This window comes from Macaca thibetana, chromosome 4 (assembly GCF_024542745.1).
Source record: "Macaca thibetana thibetana isolate TM-01 chromosome 4, ASM2454274v1, whole genome shotgun sequence".
In the NCBI taxonomy this organism is placed as follows: domain Eukaryota; kingdom Metazoa; phylum Chordata; class Mammalia; order Primates; family Cercopithecidae; genus Macaca; species Macaca thibetana.
In genome coordinates, this window is record NC_065581.1 from 34,436,333 (window position 1) to 34,461,527 (window position 25,195).

Sequence of the window (25,195 nt, forward strand, 5' to 3'; positions counted from 1 at the left end):
AGTATTTTAGGGAAGAAGACTTTATTTTGACCATGGGAAACTGAAAAGGGGAAGTGCTAGAGGGAGCCACAGGAGTCCAGGCACAGCAGTATGAGTGGATGAAGTCCTGGGGAAATGAGAAGGGACACACTGAGTCCTTCCTGCCTGGGATGCTGTGCTGATGGCTCACACTTCCCTCACATGTTAGTATGGTACTCTCTCCATTTAACAGATAAGCAAACAGGCTGAGAGAATGCCTGCTAGAAAGTGGCAGGGCTGGGACTCTAATCCAGGCCTGTAAGAGTCAGCGTCCGGGTTGGGCATGGTGGCTCACACCTGTAATCCCAGTACTTTGGGAGGCCGAGGTAGGTGGATCAAGAGGTCAAGAGATTGACAGCATCCTGGCCAACATGGTGAAAACCTGTCTGTACTAAAAATACAAAAAATAGCCGGGTATGGTGGTGGGCACCAGCTACTCAGGACGCTGAAGCAGGAGAATCACTTGAACCCGGGAGGCGGAGGTTGCAGTGAGTCGAGATCGCACCACTGCACTCCAGCCTGGGCGACAGAGTGAGACTCCGTCTCAAAAAAAAAAAAAAAAAAAAAAAAAAGGGAGCCAGAGCCTGCACTCTTGACCAGTCCGCAGCATGGCTCCTCCTTGAGGAGCAATCGTGTTGTCTGCAGAGGGTGGGAGGACAGCAAGACTTGAGGGTCCGGTGTGCTGGGCTCGGGTCTGTAGACTATTCCGTGGGCAGTGAGGAGGCATAGGAAGGCTTCACGCAGGCAGCAGGGGAGGGAACTCACTGGAGCTGTACCACCTGTTTCTTAAACTTTGGTTTTCATTGTTGTTGTTGTTTTTTTTTTTGAGACGGAGTCTCGCTCTGTCGCCCAGGCTGGAGTGCAGTGGCGCGATCTCGGCTCACTGCAAGCTCCACCTCCCGGGTTCACGCCATTCTCCCGCCTCAGCCTCCCGAGTAGCTGGGACTACAGGCGCCCGCCACCACGCCCGGCTAGTTTTTTTTTTTTTTTGTATTTTTAGTAGAGACGGGGTTTCACCATGTTAGCCAGGATGGTCTCGATCTCCTGACCTCGTGATCCACCCGCCTCGGCCTCCCAAAGTGCTGGGATTACAGGCTTGAGCCACCGCGCCCAGCCTCATTGTTGTTGTTTAACCAACAGAACCTTTCTTGAAACAAATTCTAACTCAAAACCTAGGTGTATAAAAGAGCTTACAGTGGAGCTGATTTGGAAGAAGCACGTGACAGGGGCCCAGAGCCCTCACCTCTGAGACCTCCTGGTTGGTGGAGAGACAGAGGCTCCAAGTACTCCTAGGATGGGGAGGGGTGGGGAGAACCAAGGCCGTGTGCTTTAGTCCAGAGAGACCCGAAGTGGAGTGACCTCCATTCCTGGCTGCTACACTTTGGCTGAGTTATGGAACCTCTATATGGATGTCAGGGGAGGAAGGAGGTGGATTCCTGGGTGTGGCTGTGGCACAAGTTCTGAGTGCAGCCACTGGAGGCAAGTTTTCAACTTGTCCCTCTTCATCCTCATGGTCTGGGGAGGGGAAAAAGGCAATTGGGCCCAGGCTGACAGCTTGATCAGAGCCTGGTGCCCAGCAGAGGCCTGACATAACAAGCCTTCGATAAATGCTTATGGAATGAAGGCATATTTTTCCCTTCTAACTATTGGGGAAGATACAGGAGGCCTGACTCCTGGGAGCAAGTGAAACTGTCCCAGGGGCTGCCCCTTCTCAGTGAGGCTCCAGGGACCCATTGCTGTGGCTCAGTTGGTGCGGGGTAATAGGAGAATACCCGGCTAAAAATCAGAGGCTTGGTTGGCTTCTGCCTCCAGTTGCCAGGAATCTACTGTGTGCCCTTGATGGGTGGTGTTCCTTCTCTGGGCTTTGGCCATCTCTTTTTGGCACAGTGGACTGGATGAGGTTTTTCAAACTGCAGTTTGCAACCCATTTGGGACATTAAAAAAAAAAAAAAATTCAGTGGGTAACAATCAGCATCAAAGCAACAACAAGAACACAACTGAAATAGAATAGAAAATATCAGCGTGCATCAAAGGTCATAAGAGTAAGTATTGTTTGGTGAACTATTGTTTTGCTTATATATAGCTGAAGGTGTGGACTGCTCTGCTATAAAACTTGTTACTGTTTGCCGTGGTGAAAAAACAAAACTGTAAAACACGGTACTTAGTGATCTTGGAGGTGTCTTTCCCTCGCATATCGTTCCTGGGGTCTTCGTAAAACAAACAAACAAACAAAAAACAACAACAACAAAAAACCACTGCCTGGGGCTCTTCTCCTCGCAGGGTCAGCAGCTGTCTCTTTGCTTTTAGCTGTCTCCACCCCTCCCCTAGCCTCTCTTCTTCCTGCTTCAGTCACCGAGTCCCCTCCTCCCTTTATCACAGGGACAAACGCCCCCCACAACTCAGGAAGTGGGGGTGGAGGGTCCGAAGGGACCAAAAGTGATCAAATGGCAGTGGCAATGGGCACCCTATCTTAGGCGTTCAAATAAAGGACTAGGAAGCAAACACCCAAGCACCGGGGAACAGAACAGAAAGTAAGCGAGCCAGGGACGCGAATTTGAGGGCAGGACTTCGGGAGCCAGAGCCTGGAGGCGCCGCCGCAGCGGGTCAATCCAAGGGGGCCGGCACCCAGACTTGGCATCGTTAGCCCTTGGGTGTGCTATCAACTAGCGAAGGTAATTTTCATCCCTGCTTTTTTTTTTTTTTGAAAGGAAAGACGTAAGGAGCCAAGAGAGTTTTGGAGCCAACTCCTGGAGAGGGAGCGGCTGAACTGATTCGGAAGTTGGAGCTCTGTACACAGGAATGCGGAGAGAAAAAAAACAAAACCCACCCCATTGCTTCATTTCCCCTCCAAGCCTGAGCACTTTCTATTGTGCAATGAAAAGACTTTCCACGTTGAGAATAATTAATCCCGAATTTGCTCTGCAAAGGGATGAGCGCGCCTCTGGGCGCTAGCCTGCTCTCAGCTGGGCGCGGAGACCGCGCGGTGGCCGCAGGGCGGCCGCGGCCAGGGCGCTCCAGGGCGCGTCCTCCGCGAGCGGCTCGGGGGTGGCGCCCGCCGGAGAGAGCTGGACTCCCCCTTCCGCGGGCGCCTGCATTGGCTCTTAGCCAGCCGAGGGCCCGGGTGCAGATAGTCCGGGAACCCCGAGGGCGGAGAACTCCCCACTACGCCTGGGCCTCACAGGGATGGCAGTTCCGCAAGCCCCCTAGACTCGGGGGCTCCCCGTTTCCGTGCAGGACGCCTTTGGGGATCAGGAGGGCTGGCGGCGCATTTGGCGTCCGGGAGGCCGGGCCCAGGACGCGCGAGGAGCGCGAGGCGCCGGGAGGCGGGCGGGTGCACATGGGTGCCGGCGGGCGGGCTGCCGGGGCGGGGGGGGGGGGGGTGCCGGGGTGTGGCCTCCCCGCCTCCCGGGCGGGATTTGCATGTGTGTGGTGGCCCCAGACTTCCTGCTCCTTCTACGCTGCAGGTACGCGCTGGCCGGGCGGGGCGGGCGGGCGGCGGGCGCGCCAAGACGTGGGCACCTCCTCACCCGGACCCCGGGCCCCGCCGCGCAGCCTCCTGGCTCCCGTGGCCGCCAGCCCGCCCCGGCCGCACCTAGCGTCGGGCTCCAAGGTGGGGGCGCGCCCCTCGCCGCCCCCCGGACGCCTCAGTCCTCCGCACTGAGCTTGGCCACGCGCCCCTAGGCGCCCCTCACGCCCCGGGCCCCGGAGGGCCGCAGCCATGAGTGAAATGTCCAGCTTTCTTCACATCGGGGACATCGTCTCCCTGTACGCCGAGGGCTCCGTCAATGGCTTCATCAGCACTTTGGGGTGAGTGAGCCGAGCTCCAGAGGGGCGCGGGCAAAGAGGGGGCACCGTGGGCCCTCGTGCCAGCTGCGTGCGTCCAGCCGTCACCGCCCCCTGACAGAGGGCCTGGACGTCCCCCTAGTCTCAAGGAGCGGGGAACGGCTCGCCTCCTTCTTTTAGAGAAAGGAAGTGAAGTATTTGCTCAGGTAGGACTCGGGCGCCCTACTCGAGTTGGCAGGAGACGGCCCCCTCGGCGCAGCCTCGACCCTCCCTCGTACTCCTTTGGAGGGGGCGGAGGGGCCGAAGCTTCCTTTGCAGGTGGTCGCGGGGGCGGGCAGGTGGGTGGCTGGAGGCTGAGTTGGGGGAGGGCAGCCGGCCCGGGACGTGCCCGGCTCTGAGGGTAGGGCGGAGCTGTGGGGGGTGGGCAGGCTCAGTTTGGAGCCCGTAATCCTCTATTACCGATCCCGTGGTGCCTTTGAGGGGTCGCACCTTCTCCTCACAGCTCTCTCCCTGTTCTTCCCAGCTTCAGTAGGAGTGTCTTCTCAGCCCTCCCCTTCCAGGCTCCAAGGTCCTGGCCAGCTGCCCCTTCTCCCCGCCTCTCCCATTCAATTTCCTGCGCGGGTCATCTGGCGCCCTTGGGTCCTTGGTTCTACTTCTCTCCAGCACTTCACAAACATTAATTAATTCTGGCCGCCACCTCCCAGGGTCTGGGCTGGATGAACAGGGAATCAATTCATGTCCCTGGAGAGAGCCAGGCCTGTAGCAGAGATAGGGCAGCAGAGAAATTAGGCAGAGAAGAAGGGTTTATCTTCAGAGGAGCAGCTGGGTGATTTGCTGGATGGGAGTGTACTGTGGTGTCTCCAGCCAGGCCCCAGGGCAGGGTCTGCTACCTTTGTCCTGTTTTCATTCCGGGGGCCTGGGTTAAATTGTATCATCCTCCCAACCACACGTGGCTGTCTTCTAGGGTACACTCACCCTCCTCTGCTGACCCACTCAGTGGGACCAGCCAGCCATGTGGTGCCTTCTCTCTGGTGGCCTTGGAGGACAACCTGGCATCCTCAGCTCAGGACTGACGCTGGACAGGGCCCGGCTCACCCCAAGCCTGGGAGGTGAGGGGTCACCGGTCTCTCCCAGGGTTGCTGGGAGTTTAGCTTTCATCTTGGTGTAAAGGGAATGGATTGTGGGATTGGAGGGCTGGCTCTGCCAGCAGGGAGTTCTCACCTGGGATTCCAGCGTGCCCTGCTTGCCTTCTCGCAGAACCATCCAGGTCCCTCCTGGTGCCCTCCCTTTCACATGTGGAATCCCTGGCTGTTTGTCCCCACTTCCACTAGATCTGACTTCTTCCCAGCTCCCTAGAGGATGGGGGTGGAGCCACATCTGGGCCAGCATCTGTGCATGCCTCCTCCAGAGAGCAGTGACTAGGGCTAGTGACGTCAGGGCTGCCCATAGTAGGTACAGAGTAAACACCTCTGATAAAGCTGAGGGAAGGAGGAGAGGGTGTGGGGGCTGAGAGGGACATAGGGAAATATTGTGGAAGTCCCCTCTTGGTGTCTGAAGAGCACCAGGGACTTTTGGGAAACGACCACCTCTGTTGCTTAGTGCCTGGCTTGGGGCTAAACACGTGATGATTTTCAAGCGCCTGTGAGTTTTTTTTTTTTTTAGACAAGCTCTCACTTTGTCACCAGGCTAGAATGCAGTGATGCAATCTCGGCTTACTGCAACCTCGACCTCTGGGGTTCAAGCAATCCTCCTGCCTCAGCCCCCAAAACTAGCTGGGACTATAGGCACATCACCACACCTGGCTAATTTTTGTATTTTTTTTTGTAGAGACTGGGTTTCATCATGTTGCCCAGGCTGGTCTCCAACTCCGCAGCTCAAGCAATCCGCCCACCCCAGCCTTCCAAAGTGCTGGGATTATAGGTGTGAACCACTGTGCCCTGCCTAGCACCTGTGAGATTTAACAGAATCAGGGAAAACGTCTTATTGCTGCTTCCCCTACCCTCGTGCAGGCCTCACTCCCTCACAAAGGATTCTCTCTGTTTTTTTTTTTTTTTTTTTTTTTTTTTTGAGACGGAGTCTCGCTGTGTCTCCCAGGCTGGAGTGCAGTGGCGTGATCTCGGCTCACTGCAAGCTCCGCCTCCCGGGTTCACGCCATTCTCCCGCCTCAGCCTCCCAAGTAGCTGAGACTACAGGCGCCCGCCACCACGCCCGGCTAGTTTTTTGTATTTTTAGTAGAGACGGGGTTTCACCATGTTAGCCAGGATAGTCTCGATCTCCTGACCTCGTGATCCACCCGCCTCGGCCTCCCAAAGTGCTGGGATTACAGGCTTGAGCCACCGCGCCCGGCCAGGATTCTCTCTGTTACCTCCATAACTTCCTCCCACCTTGGCCCTTCCTGCCCCAGGAACTGCTTCTTCCAGTCTACCTTGATCCTGGGACAGATCCTGGTGACCTCTAGAAAGCCCTTCTATGCCAGGGTGCCCTCCCCCTGCAAACACCTCCAACATCTCCTGATGTTCCACCAGCGGGCGTCCACCCTCCTAGCATGACTTTCTAACATCGGCCTGTGCATGTCTGCATCATACTTTTCTGGGGCTTTTTTACCTTCCCACACCTGGAACTCCAGGTGCACCACACAACTGCAACCTGTCCCGTGCTCTCAGTCTCTTTACCTTTGCTCTTGGGTTGTTCCCGCCCTTCAGCAAGTCTCCACCTGGGTAAATCTGTCCCACCCTCTAAGGCTTAATGCAAAGTGGCCTCTTTTGAGAAATCCAGCTTTCCCTACCCCTAGGGCAGAATTAACCCTTTGTCCTCTATGCTTTTGAACTGCTTTGTCTGCTTTGTACAAACCACTCTCTGGTGTTCCTCACATTGGAGGCTTCCCTGTAGGCCCAGGAATGCTGGGCACCTTGCCAGGATTAACACCATTCATATATTTAGCCGGTCCACAGGCACTGTACTGGGTGCTGGGGACTTGGTAGCGATTAAGGGAGCTGTGCTTCCTGCTTCCTTGGAACTTAAAGGTCAAAGAAGGAATGATTCGTAAGTGCTGTAAGTAATCAGTCCAGCAGCTTCAGCGTCACCAGGAAGCTTGTCAGAAATGCAGCATCTCAGACCCCATTCCCAGTCCTACTGAATGAGAATCTGCATTTTATTAAGATCCCCAGGGGACTGGTGCATTAAAGTGTGAGGGGTGTTGCTCTAAGTGATTTTCTCTCTGCCTCATCCACCTCAGAATCCTTCTGCCTCCTTTCTTAACTCTGGTCCCCTCTGCTTTTCCCGAGGCCGTTGGTGCCCATGTCTGTGAACCCGTAGGCTGATTTGACTGAATTCCGGGGCTAACCCAGTGCCCAGTGTGTAGGCCTCAGGAGGTTCCCAGTAAGGGCTGGATAAAAATGAATGTGTTGAAGGCAGGGGTGGCCTTGGTGGGCAGATGGGCCAGGTCACCTGGGAGATGGGAAGGGGGCATTGGTTAGGGAGGGAGGCAGAGGCAATCTTCAGATTCTGGCCAGAGTTCTTCAGTGCAAAGTGGAGGAGGCCAATTAGAGCCTCCTGGCGAATAAGAGGTCCTGGTGAAGATTGTGCATTAACTCTGGGTGAGAAGGACGGGAGGAGTCTGGGGAGTGGATCCAGGAGTGGTTGAGACTGCTGGCCGGCAAAGGAAAGCAGGCCCACACCTGTTTTTGGCAGGAGAGCGAGGCCAATGCCACTGCTTTATCCTTCACCACAGGTGGGAGCATCAGAGGCCAGGGCTGGAGTAGCTGATCAGGGCCAACAAAAAGTGGATGATTTAATATGGCCTTAGGCCAGTGGCTAGGGAGAACTTGCCTTGGGTACACAGGGTAAACCCGTCAGGATCTCAAGTCATCTCTTGAAGACCTCATTTTTTTTTTTTTGAGACAGAGTTTCGCTGTTGTTGTCCAGGCTGGAGTGCAATGGGGCAATCTTGGTTCTCCGCAACCACCGCCTGCTGAGTTCAAGGGATTCTCCTGCCTCAGCCTCCCGAGTAGTTGGGATTACATGCATGTGCCACAACACCCGGCTAATTTTGTATTTTTAGTAGAGACGGGGTTTCTCCATGTTGGTCGGGCTGGTCTCAAACTCCTGACCTCAGGTGATCCGCCCGCCTCGGCCTCCTAAAGTGTTGGGATTACAGGTGTGAGCCACTGTGCCTGGCGAAGATCTCTTTTGAGTACCTGGAGAGGTGGCCCCAGACCCACAGACAGTAAACTGGGGGAGTGCAGGTGAACTGGGTCTTGGAGCTAAGCTTTCAACATTTGTCACAGTGCCTCTGCCCACCCATGGCTCAGCCTTGGAGCCTCATTTGGAGCTCTCAGGGCCTCTGGACCTGGATCACCCAGGGCTGAGTAATCATAGTGAGTAGGGGACGCTGCCTCTTACCCATGGGGTTCCCTGTCTACCTGCCAGCCTGACCTACTTCCCTGGAGGTCAGGACCCAAAAAGTATGGGGGTAAATATAGAGGAAGCCCCAGGTCTCCAGGCTCAGGATCCCTAGGTCAGAAACCTCAGAGGCATAGCTCTCAGGAAGGGTGTCTGTCTCATGTTCCGTCACCAACTTTTTGGGTGGTTTCCGTTTTGTTTTGTTTGAGATAGGGTCTTTGTCACCCAGGCTGGAATGCAGTTGTGCTGTCTGGGCTCACTGCAGCCTTAACCTCCTAGGCTCAAACAATCCTTCCACCTCAACCGCCCAAGTAGCTGGGACTACAGGCATGTGCTGCCACATCTGGGTAGTTCTTGTATTTTCTATAGAGACAGGGTCTCCCTCTGCTGCCCAAGCTAATCTCAAACTTCTGGGCTCAAGTGATCCTCTCTCCTCGGCCTCCCAAAGTGCTGGGATTACAGTCATGAGCCGCCGTGCCTGGCCATTGCTGGGTGTTTTGAACAAGGCCCTGCCTTCTCAGAGTGAGTTTCTGTTGGCCTGCATTATCCTCTAAGGGGCTCTGCGTGTACCTGAGAATCGCCTGGGGATTAAAAAAAAAAAACAAACAATTTCAGCTCCCAAGTCCCATACCAGAACAATTGAATCACCATCTCTAGGGCTGGGGTCTGGGTGTTGGAGTTTTAAAAAGTTCTCCAGGTGGTTTTAATAAGTACCTAGGGCCTGGATCCCTGATCTGGGGGCCCTCCCAGGCTGACAGGCTGTGAGGAAGCCTGCCTGCTAGGTCTACCTGCCCTTCAGCCCAGAAGGCCCATCTCTTTGCCCTCATCAGACTTCATAATGTCATTCAACAAACATTTATTAAGCATCTACCATGTGCTAGGCAAGGCACTGTTTTAGGCACTGGAGAATCAGTGGTAATCAAGGCACAGGTCCAGCTTGTTCCATTCTGTGCAGTGGGGCCCTTTGAGCCTTAAGTCTCTGAGACACATGTAATTCCAGGAGTGGAGGACTGCCCTTCCCTTGCTGACAGCATTCCCTGGGTGGATTTCAGACCTGCTTTGGCTTTCTTTTCTTTTTTTTTGGAGAGAGTTTTACTCTTGTTGTCCAGGCTAGAGTGCAATGGCACAATCTCAGCTCACCACAACCTCCGCCTCCCGGGTTCAAACGATTCTCCCTCCTCAGCCTCCTGAGTAGCTGGGATTACAGGCGTGCGCCACCATACCTGGCTACTTTTTTTGTATTTTTAGTAGAGATGGGGTTTTTCCATGTTGGTCAAGCTGGTCTGGAACTCCTGACCTCAGGTGATCTGCCTGCCTTGGCCTCCCAAAGTGCTAGGATTACAGGCATGAGCCACTGCGCCTGGCTTGGCTTTCATTTAATTGTGATTTCACTGGAATGAGATGTTAGACTTCTGTTCTGTACCCCAAGGCAGAGTCTTGGTCTTAGCCTAATCCATGCAACTCAGTTTTTGAAAATATATATATTTTTCAGATTAAAAAAAATATACATTCTTTGGAGAAAATGTGAAAAACTCAAAAAAATGATCTGTCATACCACTATGGCTTACATGAACATTCTCTGTGACCTTCTAGCCTTTTATATTCATAAATGAACGTTTACAAACAGTATCAAACTGCACGTATGGCTTTGTACCCCGTCCTTTTTTGGATATATGTAGAGTGAGCTGTATTTTCCCATGCCAACACACCATTGTTACGGCTGCACAGCCATGGTATGCTGTACCGTAATTTATTTAAGCAGCTCTAGTATTCAGCATTCAGGCTGTTTGTAAATTTTTGCTGTTAAGAACAATTTGCCCTGAACATCCTAGTGCATACATGCCTGAACACTTGTCTAGTTATAGTTATCCTCTCAGGTAATACGTTTCCAGAAATGGAGATCAAAGACAGGGTACACCTTTAACTCTTAGGCTCCCTAACTTTTTGTGTTTCTGTAGTGGTGGAGGGGTATGGGAACAGAACTCGGTGCCACAGAGGGTCAGACCCGATTCGTGTCATGTGTGAGTGTTGCACTAGCATGTGGGGAGTAAGAACAGCCTCTGCCCTTAAGATTAGGTGTCAGGCACTTCCCAGGCAGTGCGAGGATGTGATGGAGAAGGGATGAGGGGGTGGCGCAGGGTTGGCTCAGCCTAGAACCAGTGCCACACGTCCACCTTGGGACTCCAGGTCCTCAGGCTGCATCCAGCTCCTTGGCCTGAATCCTGCCGGCCTGAGAGAATCCTGCTGGAGCCACTTGCTCACACTCTGCCCTGCCCTACATTCCTGACCCCACATCCCCTCCCTAGCTTGGCCCATTGGGGCGGTGGCTTGGGTTGGGGGTGGGGACGTATGCTGAGTTTTAGGTGGGGCCATACCAGCTTTCTGCTTTCAACTTGTGGGGAGGTTTCTGGGTTTGGATGACCTCTGCACACATGCCTGGGTCCCTGCGTGTCCACCCCCAGCCCTGCTCTCTAGACTTCACCCCATGTGGGGCTGGGGTACCCCTCTCTAGGAGTGAGGACTGTGTGAGTGGAGGGGAGGAAACCTGGGGTTGGGAAAGGAGGAAAGCAGAACCCAGATCTCTACTAAGTTCATCACAGGCCTCTGAATGTGAGCTCTGAGCCCCTTGGGTATGTCAGGCTGGACATGCGAAAGGTGCCAACGGCACCCAGCATTTGTACCTGCAGTCACAATTCCCTGCAGTCAGGACCCCTGGCTTAGAGAGCTTGGAGTCACGCGGCAGGGGACTGAGGAGAGAAGGTTACCCGGCCTTTCAGGCTAGGGACTGTGAGAAAAATTGTGGGTGCAGAAATAAGGCTGGGCGTTCACAACACAGTGAGTCCAGGGTGTGGGCTGGGGATGGAACTGGGTGGAGCCACATTACAGAGGGATTTCCACTTGGGGAGGCAGTCAGGAGAAACTCACTGCAGAGGCTTCAGTGAGGAAGTAAAATGATCAGAGTGGTATGTTTTTTTGGCCAGCAGGTGGGCAGAGCCAGAAGGGGTTGTGAACACAAATCTCAGTCCAGGAGCAGCTGCAGGTGCTTGAGGCAGACACCTGTGCATATTTGGTTAACAAATTGCTCTTCCCGTCACTCAGCCAGCCAGCCATTAGCCCTTCCTGCACAGTGCAGGAGAGCCCTTTCTCCAGCACGAGTCTAGAAATAGATGATGGGGGTGATATAGGTAATGGGAGGGAGAATTAAGTCTGTGTCTCAAAGATGATGATGATGATCATGGCAGTGGGTAGACTTTACAGGTCACTTACTTATGGTGGCTATGGCCTTTACGTATGCTCTCACAGCCTGAGGCATAAATATAATTCAGGAAAAGTAGCGAGAACCATTTAGAACACTAATTTGCTTACCACCTAGACTTAATCATTGTTTACAGTGGTCACATTTGATACATGTATTTTTTGCTGAAGTATTTTATGATAAACATTGCATCTTTTTCACTTCTAAATATTTTATTATACATTCCTATGTAACTACAGTGCTGTGATCACATGAATTAATAGTTTCCGCCGGGCGCGGTGGCTCACGCCTGTAATCCCAGCACTTTGGGAGGCCGAGGCGGGCGGATCATGAGGTCAGGAGATCGAGACCATCCCATCCCGGCTCACACAGTGAAACCTCGTCTCTACTAAAAATACAAAAAACTAGCCGGACAAGGTGGCGGGCGCCTGTAGTCCCAGCTACTCGGGAGGCTGAGGCAGGAGAATGGCGTGAACCCGTGAGGTGGAGCTTGCAGTGAGCCGAGATTGCGCCACTGCACTCCAGCCTGGGCAACAGAGCGAGACTCCGTCTCAAAAAAAAAAAAAAAAAATAGTTTCCTAATAGCATTCAGGACCCAATCCATAGTCAGATGTGCCCATTGTCCTTAGTGGTATGATCAGAGTTCACTGTAACCTTGAACTCCTGAGCTCAAGCGGAAGCTGAGACCACAGGCACGCACCACCATGCCCAGCTAATTCTTGTATTTATATAGTAGAGACGGAGTTTCACCATGTTGGCCAGGATGGTCTCGATTTCTTGACCTCGTGTTCCGCCTGCCTCAGCCTCCCAAAGAGCTGGGATTACAGGCATGGGATTACACTGCACCCGGCCTAGGATCCTGATTTAAAGAAACCAATGGTCAGGCCCGGCGTGGTGGCTCACGCGTGTAATCCCAACACTTTGGGAGGCTGAGGTGGGTGGATCACCTGAGGTCAGGAGTTCAAGACCAGCCTGCCCAACATGGTGAAACCCGTCTCTACTAAAAATACAAAAATTAGCCGGGTGTGGTGGCTGGCACTGGTAATCCCAGCTACTCTGGAGGCTGAGGCAGGAATCACTAGAACTCAGAAGGGAGAAGCTTCAGTGAGCCGAGATCGCACCACTGCACTCCAGCCTGGCAACAGAGCGAGACGACTCCGTCTAAAAAAAAAAAACCCACGGAGATCCTGTCAAGGTCCTCGTGTTACATTTTCTTATGCCTCTTCAGTTTCCTTTAATCTAAAACAGTGCCCTGCCCCCATCTCCTTTTCCACCATGAACACCGATTTTCTGGCAAGGCGGGGTTGTGGTGTAGGCTGCTTCACTTTCTGGATTGATTTGTCAGAGCTGCCTTTGTTGCTTTGTGTCCCAGAGAGCTCTGCAGAGGTTTGGAGGCAGGGCGAGCTGGCCTGAAGGTCTGCCCTGCTGAGGGTCCTACAGCCTCAGTTACTCTGTCAAGTGAGAAAGACTGAGAATCCAGTTCTGGGTTATGGAGAGTGGGAGACAAGCCTGGGGTTGGCAGGCCAAATATATGAGGCAAGGGCTGGCTGGTGGCCCATGGTTGCACCTTTTCTCCCTCTCTTCCCAGCTTTCCCTTTGGTCTCCTGATCCCTGTCTTTCTTCTCCTTGGCCTTACTGATATGTCCTCCCATGCACCCAGCACCGCTGTAGAGACCCCAGGACTTGTCAGAGAGCCTGCCTGACGCTGACAGCCAGAAACCCAGGCCTGTGGCAGAGGCAGGCTGGGACACTGGCCTCGACCTTCATTTCTACTGGGCCAAGTTTAGTTGTTCTTGCTATCTCCATTCTTCCTGGAGAGACTATTGTTGGGGTTCTCTGCGTGTGTGGCTTATTGTCCTTTCTAGACTTTAAGCTTTCTGAAGGCTTTAGCTGTACTTGTTTTTAAATTCCATATGTTCCATATACTGCCTGGCCCCTTGTTGGCACAGGGTGGATTCTTGGTAAAGATATGTAGAGGCAAAGGAAATGGTTGCTTTTGCAGGGATGCAGGAGTTAATTTCTTTTCTCTGATGAGCCAGAAGCCCCAACCAGTGAATCCGGGTTCCTCTCTTAACATTCCGCCTAGTAGGTGTGACTTTGGCTATCTGGAGAAAGGGCCTCCCCAGGCTTTCCACCCACCACCAGCGCATCCCAGTGTTCTGACAGTGCCTGCTGTTGGAGTGGCGTCCTTGGGGCTGGCCTGCATCTGTGGAGTGGTGGCCAGTTGTAGAGTCCAGCCCTACGGGGCTTAGCCAGTGTTCTCCCCGTGTGTGCAGAGACGAGAGACTGTAATAAAGGAACAAGACAAAGAGATAAAGAGAAAACAGCTGGGCCCAGGGGACCACTACCATCAAGACGCGGAGACCAGTAGTGGCCCCGAACGACTGGGCTCGCTGATATTTACTGTATCCAAGACAAGGGGGCAGGGTAAGGAGGGTGAATCTTCTGAGTGATTGACAAGGTGAAGCAAGTCATGTGATTACAGGATAGGAGGCCCTTCCCTTTTAGGTAGCTGAAGCAGAGAGGGAAGGCAGCATATGTCAGCGTTTTCTTCTCTGCACTTATAAGAAAGATTAAAGACTTTAAGACTTTCACTATTCCTTCTACTGCTATCTACTACGATCTTCAAAGAGGAACCAGGAGTACGGGAGGAGCATGAAAGTGGACAAGGAGTGTGACCACTGAAGCACAGCACCACAGGGAGGGGTTTAGGCCTCTGGATGACTGCGGGCAGACCTGGATAATATCCAGCCTTCCACAAGAAGCTGGTGGAGCAGAGTGTTCCCTGACTCCTCCAAAGAAAGGAGACTCCCTTTCATGGTCTGCTAAGTAACGGGTGCCTTCCCAGACACTGGCGTTACTGCTTGACCAAGGAGCCCTCAAGCGGCCCTTATGCAGACGTGACAGAAGGCTCACCTCTTGCCTTCTAGATCACTTCTCACAATGTCCCTTCAGCACCTGACCCTATACCCGCTGGTTATTCCTAGGTTGTATTAGTAATGCAACAAAGAGTAATATTAAAAGCTGAAGATTAATAATGTTTATAATAATGATTACTAATTGTCCATGATCATCTCTATATCTAATTTGTCTTATGACTATTCTTATTCTAACTCTTTTCCTTATTATACTGAAACAGTTTGTGCCTTCAATTTCTTGCCTCGCACCGGGTAATCCTCCGCCCACAGCCAGTGTCTGGGGCTGGGAGCCAGAAGACCTGGGATCTGGAACTTGCTGTTCGTTAACTTGTGTGACCTGGGCTGATCAGTTTCTCCTCCATGCCCCAGGGACAGTTTTCTCATCCACAGCTGAATGGGGGAGGGGGGTTGTTCACGGTCCTGCGGGGATTTCCCCAGTCTGTCATTCTCCCAATCTGTCATTCCCCCTCCCATGGTGCTCTGATGGTGGCCAAGCTGGTAGGTGCAGGTTTTGAGTCAGGCTCCTTGATAGTCACCTGCCCCACTTCTATTTAGCTCCCTTCCTCCTCCTTATCTAATCTTTCCAGACAGCACTGACCCGCCCTGCTGCCTTTCCCTTGGAGCCCACCTGGATTTCAAAGTCCACACTGGGTGGAATGGGGTAGAATGGGATGCAGCTGTGTTCCTCTCCTACCTCAGATCAAGGTCTTGGGGTGTAGACCCCGTGGGCATTTCAGGGACTATGCACTCCTCCAACCCTAGAGCAAGCTGTCAACCAGCTCCTCTCCAGAGGACCCAGAACAGCCCTGCCTGCCCACAGGCCTCCAGCCAGGACCCTTTCCTTGTAGCCCTCTGGCTCCTTCTGCTATTCAGACTGGTCTTGTGCCTCCCAGTGGATGGAAGGCGCACTGTAGGGACTGTCCTCTGGGCTCCTGAGCCTCTGCTGGGGTGGTCCTGAATGGAGGGGAGAAGGGGACACACAGGTGTAGACAGGGCTCCTGTCCTCCGCACTCAGCATGGTCGCAGGAGATCCCGGAGGGTGGGGACCACACCCAGCACATAGTAGGCGCGTAGTGAGGTTTGTTGAGTAGATGGAGACCTGGGTTGTGTCTGTGCCATTCTCTGACCAGCTGTGTGGCTCAGGGGTTCCATCCACTCTGTGGGTCTCACACTGGACTGTGGTAAGAACACAATGAGATACTGGATGTAAAAACGATTGATAAACTATAGAGTCGCCCGATGGAGGGGCAGCTTTTCTGTGATCTTGGCTGGGGTACCACCGGCCTCTAGATGAGGGGCGATGTCGGTGGTGGGCGTAGGTGGGCGAACCACGCGGGAGCCTCAGCTTGGCCTTGAGATGGCAGGAGTGGGATGGGGTGTCATCCTAGTAGAGTCTGGACAGTGAGATCGGTGGGCTGGTAGAGGGTGGAAACAGGCCTTTTGCGGGGCCTGTGGGTGGAGGGACCTTGTGGGGAGGCTTTGGGGAGAGAGGGGTGAAGCGACACGGCCACTTTCCCCTGTAGAGCGCGGGCTCTGGTTTCAGCGCCAGGTGCGCACTCAGCAGGGCACCTGTGGTCCGGCTAGTTTGATAAACACAGGTGCCCGCCATAAGGAAGAGTCGGGGTGGGGCGCTAAGGCCAGCGACGTCGGTGCCAGCAGGTGGGGAGGGGTCCCCCGGGGCCGCCCTACGCGGGCAGACTAGCCAGGGAGAGCAGGAAAGCGCGGGCGAAGCGGCACATCACCCGCCCCGCCCCCGGGCGCGTCTGGCGGAGGCGCGGGGTCCTGGCAGCGGCCCGCAGTCGGAGGCAGGCCGGGGCGAGGCCGCGCTGGCCCTCCCTTGGCAGCTGCGGCGCGTCGGGAGAGAAGGCTGCACGTGGGGCCGCGAGTTTCGCTTCGCCGCGGGGGCGGGGGCGGGGCCGGGGCAAGGCGCCGGGAGCTCGCGGGCTGGGCCAGGCTGGGGGCGGGGCCAGAGCACCGGGGGGCGGGGCGGGGCGGGGCGGGCGCGGGGCGGGGCCAGGGCCAAGCTCTCCCGCGCTGCGCGGACCCAGAACCGCCCCCACCACGCGGCGATGGAGAGGTCTTGGCCTCGCCCGGTGAAGGTCCCTCTCCATCCAAACTTACCTAACTTGTGTCCCGGCCCTCGGGCCTCCCTCTGGCCCCAGGTCTCCCGACAGCTCATCTGATAAGAGCTTTCTTGCTTATCTATTAATGACTTCACTCGACGCTCCCTCCCGTCCCCTCCCGCCCCGCTGTCGCCGGAGATCACCTTCATGGGATCCCTCAGGCCTAATGAGTTTGCACAGAGACACGGGTGAGGGGCGCTTGGGGGCACTGTGGGACCCTGCAAACATCTGCCCAGGGCCAGCTTCTTTATTTACACACACCAGGTGGGGGCTGCGCTAAACACTAGCTGGAGAATAAAACAAGGAAGGCAAGGTGGCAAGGTGCCACCCCTTGGAGGTTCTTGGGGGACACAGAAAGGAGCCTAGCATTCCCAGATGATGCCTGTTTTGCTGGTCCTGGCGGACCCAGGAGAAAATGCCCAAGGTTCCATCTCCTGCTTCCCAAGTCCTCACTCCTGACCGACCCGCCCTGCTTTCCGTAGCCCTGCCCAGGGCTTGCTTCTCTGCTCCAGTCCCTTCCACAGACAATTCTCGTCGCTCAGCTGCACATCTGGGATGTTTTCCTTCCCAACCTTGTTTGAATTCCCCTCCGGAGTCCGTGCTTCCCTCCTGACCGGTCCCTCTCTTCTCTAAGTGGCGTCTGTTTGCACTCCTTGCTTTGTGGACTGCCGGGCCCTGGGATGGGGAGGGGCTGAGTTGGAGAAGTGGGGCTTCAGAAGCTGTGTCTCAGAAGCTGTGCCAGCGCAGGCTCGGACAGATGGACATCCACGTAATGACCAGGTGGGCTTGCCCAGAGGGGTGAGGAAAAACACTTTGGCCCCCGAATTTGCGTGTCTTTCCTGCATGTGTGACCCAGACAAGGAGTTCCCAGGAGAGGCGTGGAGGGGTCAGGGATTAGGATGGGTTTTTTCCTCAGACAGGGACCCTCTGAGGAGGGGGACTCTGCGGCCTCTTCCTCTTCCCCCCTCTACAAGGCCCTGTGTGCTGGTCAAGATGGAGGCGGCAGGGACTGCCGCCAGCCTCTCTTCAGCTGCACAACTTCGATGCTGCCCTGTGGCTCCATCACCCCTGGTCAATGCTTTCTTCCTCTCACCATCAAAATTCATCCATCCTGTGTCCCCTCCCTTCAGGGCTTTGTTAAGAGACAACCAGCAAATCTGATTCACTAATATCTCACAGGAAATTCTATGAATTATTCAAGGCTCTGAGCAGCTCCTGCTTCTCCCATACCTTCTCTGATTGGCCAAGCAGTGATCTCTCCCTTCCCTGAATTCGGACAAAACCCACGGCTGGTACCACCAGTCGGCTCTAATACATATTCTTTTTATTATTTATCTTCTGAGTATGTGATTTGTCTTCCCAATGAGATTTTAAATTCCCTGAGGCAGGGACCTTGTCTTTTGCTTCTTGTGTACTTTACTGCACAGCTAGTAAAACGAATTAATTAACTCGGTATGCATTTTGTGTGTGCCCTCTCTGCACCAGGCAGTGGTCTGGGTGCTGAGGATACGGCAGGGGGCAAAACAGACACGTCTGTGCCCTCACAGAACTTACATTCCATGGGGTCAGGGTAAGGGATAGTAAACAAAATAAGTAAACTAGCTAGCCATCCAGGTGGTGATAAAGGCTGTGGATAACAATTACACAGGGAGGGGCATACCGAGTGTGGCAGGAAGCAGTTTGCAATTTTTAATAAAAATGGGAGAGGGGGTCTCCATGGGAACAGGCTTGTTTGAGCCCAGATCTGAAGGAGGTGAGGATCCTGGAGGTAGAGTGTTCTGGGCAGAGGAAAAAGCCAGTGCCCAGTCCCCTCAGGGCTTTGAGGAGCCTGGAGGGGGCTCCAGGGCTGGAGCAGAGGGTGAGGGGAAGGGGGATGGGGAGGAGATGCAATCAGAGAGGTGAGGGGGTGAACCATGTGGGTCTTTCAGGCCATGTAAGTTCTTTGGTTTTATTCTGAGATGGTTGCTTCTGGAGGGTTCTGAGTGGAGTGCTGGCCTGATTTGACTTACCTTTTAAAGGGATCCCCTGGCTGGGTGCGGTGGCTCATGCCTGAAATCCCAGCACTTTGGGAGGCCGATGCAGGCGGATCATTTGAGGTCAGGAGTTCGAGACCAGCCTGGCCAAGATGGTGAAACCCCGTCTCTATGAAAAAAAAAAATTTGCTGGGCATGGTGGCAGGCGCCTGTAATCCCAGCTACTTGGGAAGCTGAGGCAGGAGAACTGCTTGAACCTTGGAGGCGGAGGTTGCAGTGAGCCAAGATCACGCTACTGCACTCCAGCCTGGGTGACAGAGTAAGACTCCGTCTCAAAAAAATAAAAAATTAAAGAGATCCCCCTGCTTCTGTGTGGGAAATACGCTGAAGGGAGTGAAGGGGGAACCCAGGAGACCAATGAGGAGGTAGTTACTGAAATCCAGGTGAGAGCTGGTGGGAGCCTGGACAATGTGGTGTTGAAAGTGACAAGAAGAGGTCCAATTCTGTACCTGACTGTGTATTTTGAAGATGCAGCCCACAGGATTTCCTGACAGGTTAGGTGTGAGGTGTGAGTGGAAGGGAGGAGCCAAGGAAAGGTCCAAGGGTTTTTTTTTTTTGAGACGGAGTCTCGCTCTGTCGCCCAGGCTGGACTCAGCTCACTGCAAGCTCCGCCTCCCCGGGTTCACGCCATTCTCCGGCCTCAGCCTCCCGAGTAGCTGGGACTACAGGCGCTGCCACCTCGCCCGGCTATTTTTTGTATTTCTTAGTAGAGACGGGGTTTCACCATGTTAGCCAGGATGGTCTCGATCTCCTGACCTCGTGATCCGCCCATCTCGGCCTCCCAAAGTGCTGGGATTACAGGCTTGAGCCACCGCGCCCGGCCGAGGTCCAAGGTTTTTGGACCAAGCAGGTGGAAGGATGGAGTTGCCATCAACTGAGATGGGGAGGACCTCTGGAGGAGCATGTTCCAGTGGGAGGCCAGGAGCTCAGCTTGCATAGGCTGCGTTTGCGATGCCTGTGGATATCCGAGTAGAGATGTGGACTAGGCAGTTAGATCTCCGAGGCTGGAGTTCGTGGGAGGTGAATGCGGGAGTTCTCAGTGAATGTATTGGAGGTGCTTTTAAGTTCATGAGTGTGGTCAGGATGCCCAACGATGCGAGTGCAGATGGAGAAGGGAAGAGGGCCAGGGACTAAGCAGGTGCTGGAGGCGGGGAGAGGAAAGGACACAGACTCTGGGGATACCACCTGGATGTCCTCCAGTTCGATTCAATTCTGACACTATCTACCTGGAGTGAGTGTCAGATTCCACAGGTGGAAAGCTCAGTCCCCCAAGACTAATGTCATCTCAGGCACCAGTCGCAAGTCTGGGCCTCTGGTGCTTCTGACCAAACAGCCGTAAATCAGGGGTTCCCACAACCTCCTCTTTATGTTTAATAATTTGCTAGAATGGCTCACAGAACTCAGAAAGACAACCAGATGGAAGAGATTAATATGGAGCAGGACATACAGAGCTTCCAGGCTCTCTCCAGGGGTGACTCCCTCCCAGTACCCCCATGTGTTCACCAGCCCAGCTCTCTGAACCTGGTTTTTTGTTTGTTTGTTTGTTTGTTTTAACGGAGTTTTGCTCTGTTGCCCAGGCTGGAGTGCAGTGGCTCCATCTCAGCTCACTGCAACCTCTGCCTCCCGGGTTCAAGCAATTCTCCTGCATCAGCCTCCTGAGTAGCTGGGGTTAGAGGTGTGTGCCACCATACCCAGCTAACTTTTTTTTTTTTTTTTAGACGGAGTTTTACTCTGTTGCCCAGGCTGGAGTGCATTGGCTTGATCTCGGCTCACTGCAACCTCTGCCTCCCGGGTTCAAGTGATTCTCTTGCCTCAGCCTCCCGAGTAGCTGGGGTTACAGGCGTGTACCACCATACCCAGCTAATTTTTATTTATTCATTTATTTATTTTTAGTAGAGACGGGGTTTCGCCATGTTGGCCAGGTTGGTCTCGAACTCCTGATCTCAGATGACTAACCTGCCTCGACCTCCCAAAGTGCTAGGATTATAGGTGTGAGCCACTGGTGCCTGGCCCCTTTTGGGTTTTTACAGAGGCTGCCTTACATAGGCATGTTTTTTGTTTTGTTTTGTTTTGTTTTTGTTGAGACAGAGTCTTGCTCTTTCGCCCAGGCTGAAGTGCAGGTGTGTTTTTGGGTCACTGCAACCTCTGCCTCCCGGGTTCAAGTGATTCTCCTGCCTCAGCCTCCTGTGTAGCTAGGATTACAGGCACGTGCCACCATGCCCAGCTAATTTTTGTATTTTTAGTAGAGATGAAATACAACATTGTATTTCACCATGTTGGTCAGGCTGGTCTTGGACTCCTGACTTCATGATTCACCCGCCTCGGCCTCCCAAAGTGCTGGGATTACAGGCATGAGCCACTGCGCCCGGCCACATAGGCATGATTGATTAAACCATTGGCCATTGGTGGTTAACCTAACCTTCAGCGGCTCTCTCCTTCCAGGAGGAGGTCGTGATGGGGGTGAGGCTGAAAATGGGAACCCTCAAGTTACGTGGTTATTCCCCTGGGAGCCCCATCCTCAGGGGATTTCCAAAAGTCACCTCATTAACATAAAACCAAGTGTGGTTGAAAGAGGCTTGGAATGAACAAAATTTATGCCATTTCATCTTTATTGCTTCCGATCTATTTCAGGAACTGGATGCAAAAATCTCAACGTTGTAACTCTTCTTGCCCTTATCACTTAGGAAGTTACAAGGGCTTTAGGAGCTCTAGCCAGGAACCGGGATGAAGACCAAATATATATTTCTTATTCTATCATAACACTTTGCATTGTGCGAGGTGTTAATCATTCCAAAGAAAACACATAGGGGCTCCGTTCTCAAGGAACTCACACGTAGACACAGCAAGTCAAGAAGTGGGGAGAGACGCTGCCAGGACCAGGTGCCGGAACATGAAGGAGGGAGGCCCACAGGCACTGGCCAAGGAAGGCTTTGCAGAGTAGGAGACCGGAGCTGAGGGTGGAAGGATGGAGTTTTGCTGGGTCTGTGGCTTCATGGGGCCAGGGTGCAGTGAATATTAAGGCATTGCTGGCTGCCAGGACTGCCTCTGGAGAGATGAGAGCTCCGGGGACCTTGGGTTCAACTGGAGGTTTAGTAGAGTTGGGGCAAGGAAATAGTGAGGCTAGCTAGGGAGTAAGTAGAGGTCAGATCACAAAAGACCTTGTTAGGCTGGGCGTGGTGCCTCACACCTGTAATCCCAGCACTTGGGAGGCTGTGGCGGGTGGATCATGAGGTCAGGAGTTTGAGACCAGCCTGGCCAAGAGATGGTGAAACCCTGTCTCTACTAAAAATACAAAAATTAGCCAGGCGTGGTGGTGGGTGCCTGTAATCCCAGCTACTCATTAGACTGAGGCAGGAGAATCGCTTGAACCCGGGGTCAGAGGTTGCAGTGAGCCGAGAACACGCTACCGCACTCCAGCCTAGTTGACAGAGTGAGACTCCGTCTCGAAAAAGAAAACAGAAAAGACCTTCTTAACCAACCCAGGGAGGGGAGGTACAGAAGGAGCATGGGCTTTGAAATCAGCTCTGTGAGTTTAGGCAAGTTATTTAATGTTCAGATTTGATTTTCTTCTCAGTAAAATGGCACTAAAAACGAGCCCCTTGCTGGGAAGTTGGTGAGAATTCAGAGGTAACAGGCATGGGGGTGCTGAGACAGAGTTGGCCTTTGACACGGTTGGTGAGCAGCATCACTTTATCTTAGAGGCTGGAGTGGCACTGACAAATTTTAAATGCAGGAAGGGTGGCTGGATGGGTAGATGGGTGGATGGGTGGATGGATGGGTGCATGGGTGGGTGGATGAATAGATGGATGATGGGGGGCTGGGTAGATGGATGGGTGGAGGGATGAGTGGATGGGTGGATAGATGGATTAGTAAATGAATGCCGTCAAGAAATACGAGATTAATGCCAGCATGGCTATAAGAGGGAAATTGTCCTAGGGTGAACCAAAGAGGAGACGATGAAATGAGGCCTGACTGAGACTGGGAAGGCGTGAGACTCATCATCCTTCCTTGGAGACCTAAAGACTCATGCCGCTAGTTTGGTGTCTCCTATGCTTCTGTCATCTGTCTGTCTCTGGTCTCTCTCTGCTTCTGTTTCTCACCCTTTTTATCTTTCTGACTCTCTTTGTCTCTCTCCCTTCCACTCCTCTATGCTTTTGTTTTTCTCCTCCTCTCCTGCCCCCTTCACCCACTGCCCATTCCCATCAGGGCAGCAGTGTCTCAGGGCTGGGACAGAAGATACACTTGCAGCATGTGACAGTCCTGACTGGCGGCAGAGGACCCCCAGGACAGCTGCAGCTCCAGTCAGGGGGTTGGGGTGGGCTGGGTGTGCTTCTGTGCTCTTCCTGGGGTTCTCCCCACCCCCAAGAGACACCTTGCCTTTCAACAGTGATGCTAGGAAAGAATGACTTGATGGTGGGGAGCTTGTTAGAGATGGAGGAATTACCTTAGGGGCTCACTGGTGCCCTGGCATGCCCTGCTGTAAGGGAGGGATGCTGTGGGAGACAGGTCTCTTCTCTCCTGCTGACCGAGCTGCCTTGTCCCGCAGGCTGGTGGATGACCGCTGTGTGGTGGAGCCTGCGGCCGGGGACCTGGACAACCCTCCTAAGAAGTTCCGAGGTAAGACCTCTGCTTCCTCGGCCCCCGCCCCTCCCAGGCTGCAGGCTCCTGGACCTACGACTGAATTTATTCAACTGCATTCAGCCCCAGCGGCTGGATTAGATGTGGCGCTGACCTGCAGACCTCACTCTGCTGTCGGTGGAATCCCCCTTGGCTTGCACTGCTGCCATCTTGGCACAGACTCGCCATTCCCTTCATTTTCCAGGGCCACACCCCACTTCTCAGGGCCACACCCACTTCTGGCCAGGGGCCCATTCTCTGCTTCCCCCTCAAAATCCCCACAGCTGCAGGGCTTTCTTTGTCTGTGTGACTGGGTGTTTCCTAAGGGAATGGGTGGAAAAGAGAATTGTCTTAGGCTTTAGGAGACCCTGCTGACAGCCCTTCCCTGTGCCTCAGTTCCTCATCTGTATGGTAAGAGATTTGGACCCCAGAACTCTTCTGACCCTGGCTGTGTCCTCAGCCCCCTCCTGTGTGTGAGTCTTGCCCTGTAGGAGGCTCTATAACAAAGCCCCTCGGTGGGAAGTTGGTGAGAATTCACCTCAGGCAAGTGACTTTGTTCATGGGGCCTTGTCCTGTGTGGTTAGTGGGCTCCTCGGGCCACGCAGCAGGCTGAGGACCTTTGTGGGGATTAAACAATATCCTGGCTGTCAGTATGCTGAGCCAGAGTGAAGTGCTATTGTTGTGCTTACCTGTGAGGGCGGAGACCGGCCGACAGTCAGACAGACAGGTCCTGGGTGTGGTGGGCATGGTGGGAGCAGGCAGCAACACGCTGGGCCTGCTGCCACCAAGTCTGCCCACGTGGCTGCTCCTCTGGGGAGAGCTTAGCTGGGATTGTCCTCGAGGGAGATGCTGGAGGGGGAGCGGGATTTAAGACAATCTGGCGGCATCCTAGGCTGGCTGGCTGCCAGGGGCCTTGCCCATCACTTGGAACCTGCAGAGGGGCCCCCCATCTGCAATTCTGTTCCGCTTCCATCACAGGGCTCTGAATGGGGGCTTTTGGCTGGTGGATGAGCCTCACCACCATAAGGCCCCTTTGCCCTACACCATTGGCCCCTGCTGCGTCTCCACCTCATCCTCTCCCCCTTGCCCCCTCCCACTTCCCTGCAACCACACTAACCTCCCTGCCATTCCTCCTAGTCACCAGACACACTCCCGCCTCCGCATCTTTGCTGTTCCCTCTGCTCTGAACATTCCTTCTCCAAATATCCACGCAGCCCAGATGCTCAGCGGCTTTAGGTCTCACATCTTCAGGGAGGCTCTCCCTGACCATTCAATACAAAATCACACCGCTGGCCCCACCTCCCTTCCTTGCTTTCTTTTTCTCTGTAGCGTGAATCTGCCGTACTCACTGTATTTTATTTATTTGTGTTTGCCATTTTTCTGCCCCACCAGAATGTCAGTTCCACCAGGGGAGGAATTTCTGTGTTGTTTGCTGTTTTACCTGCAGTGTCTGCCACATGGTGGGTCCCCGAGCACATTTGAGGAATCAGTGCATGCGTGGGGCCCCTCCCCAGCATCCTCTTGCCCTGCCCCTCACTCAGGCCTGGCTGCTCCATGTCCTGTTGTTGTGACCCACCCAGAATTCCCCCAGTGGAGCCCAGGCTCTGTGGGTTTCATGTGCTCACTTGGAGGCACAGCTCTGACCTCTCCTATCCCAGTTCCCTGAAGGACGGATGGGTAGAGATAGGAGGCCTGGGCCTCTCCTGGAGTCAGAAATGGGAGGGCGTTGAGGCTGCAAATGGAGGGTGGATTGCCATCTAGTAGCAGGATTTAGTCTAGTTCTTGGAAGGAACTTAGCAATAGAGAGAGAGATAGAGAGAGAGAGATTGAGGTGAGGGTCCCATGGGTGGGCTCTGCCAGGACCGGAAGGCAAGGTTTGCATATATGTCGAGGTGTGTGTGGGCAGCTGTGTGGTGTGACAGGCTGGTGACAGGGAGGTGGGTGTGACCGAGGAAGACTTGCCCTAGGCTTCTAGTGGACAGAGTTTGGGGCCAATTTTTGACAACAACAAGGCCACTTAGCAGAACAAATGCTCCTTTGACTTCT

At 53.9% G+C, this 25,195-nt stretch overlaps 1 protein-coding gene across 1 annotated transcript in view; it reads left to right on the forward strand.

Moving 5' to 3' along the window:
- The first annotated feature begins 3,454 nt into the window (after nucleotides 1-3,454).
- Nucleotides 3,455-25,195, forward strand: part of ITPR3 (inositol 1,4,5-trisphosphate receptor type 3) — a 76,622-nt gene continuing 54,881 nt past the window's right edge. The window contains exons 1-2 of the mRNA XM_050787539.1: nucleotides 3,455-3,825; nucleotides 23,079-23,149. Of these exons, the coding sequence (XP_050643496.1) occupies nucleotides 3,737-3,825; nucleotides 23,079-23,149 (160 nt within the window). The 5' untranslated portion in view covers nucleotides 3,455-3,736. The remainder of the gene's footprint in view (nucleotides 3,826-23,078; nucleotides 23,150-25,195) is intronic.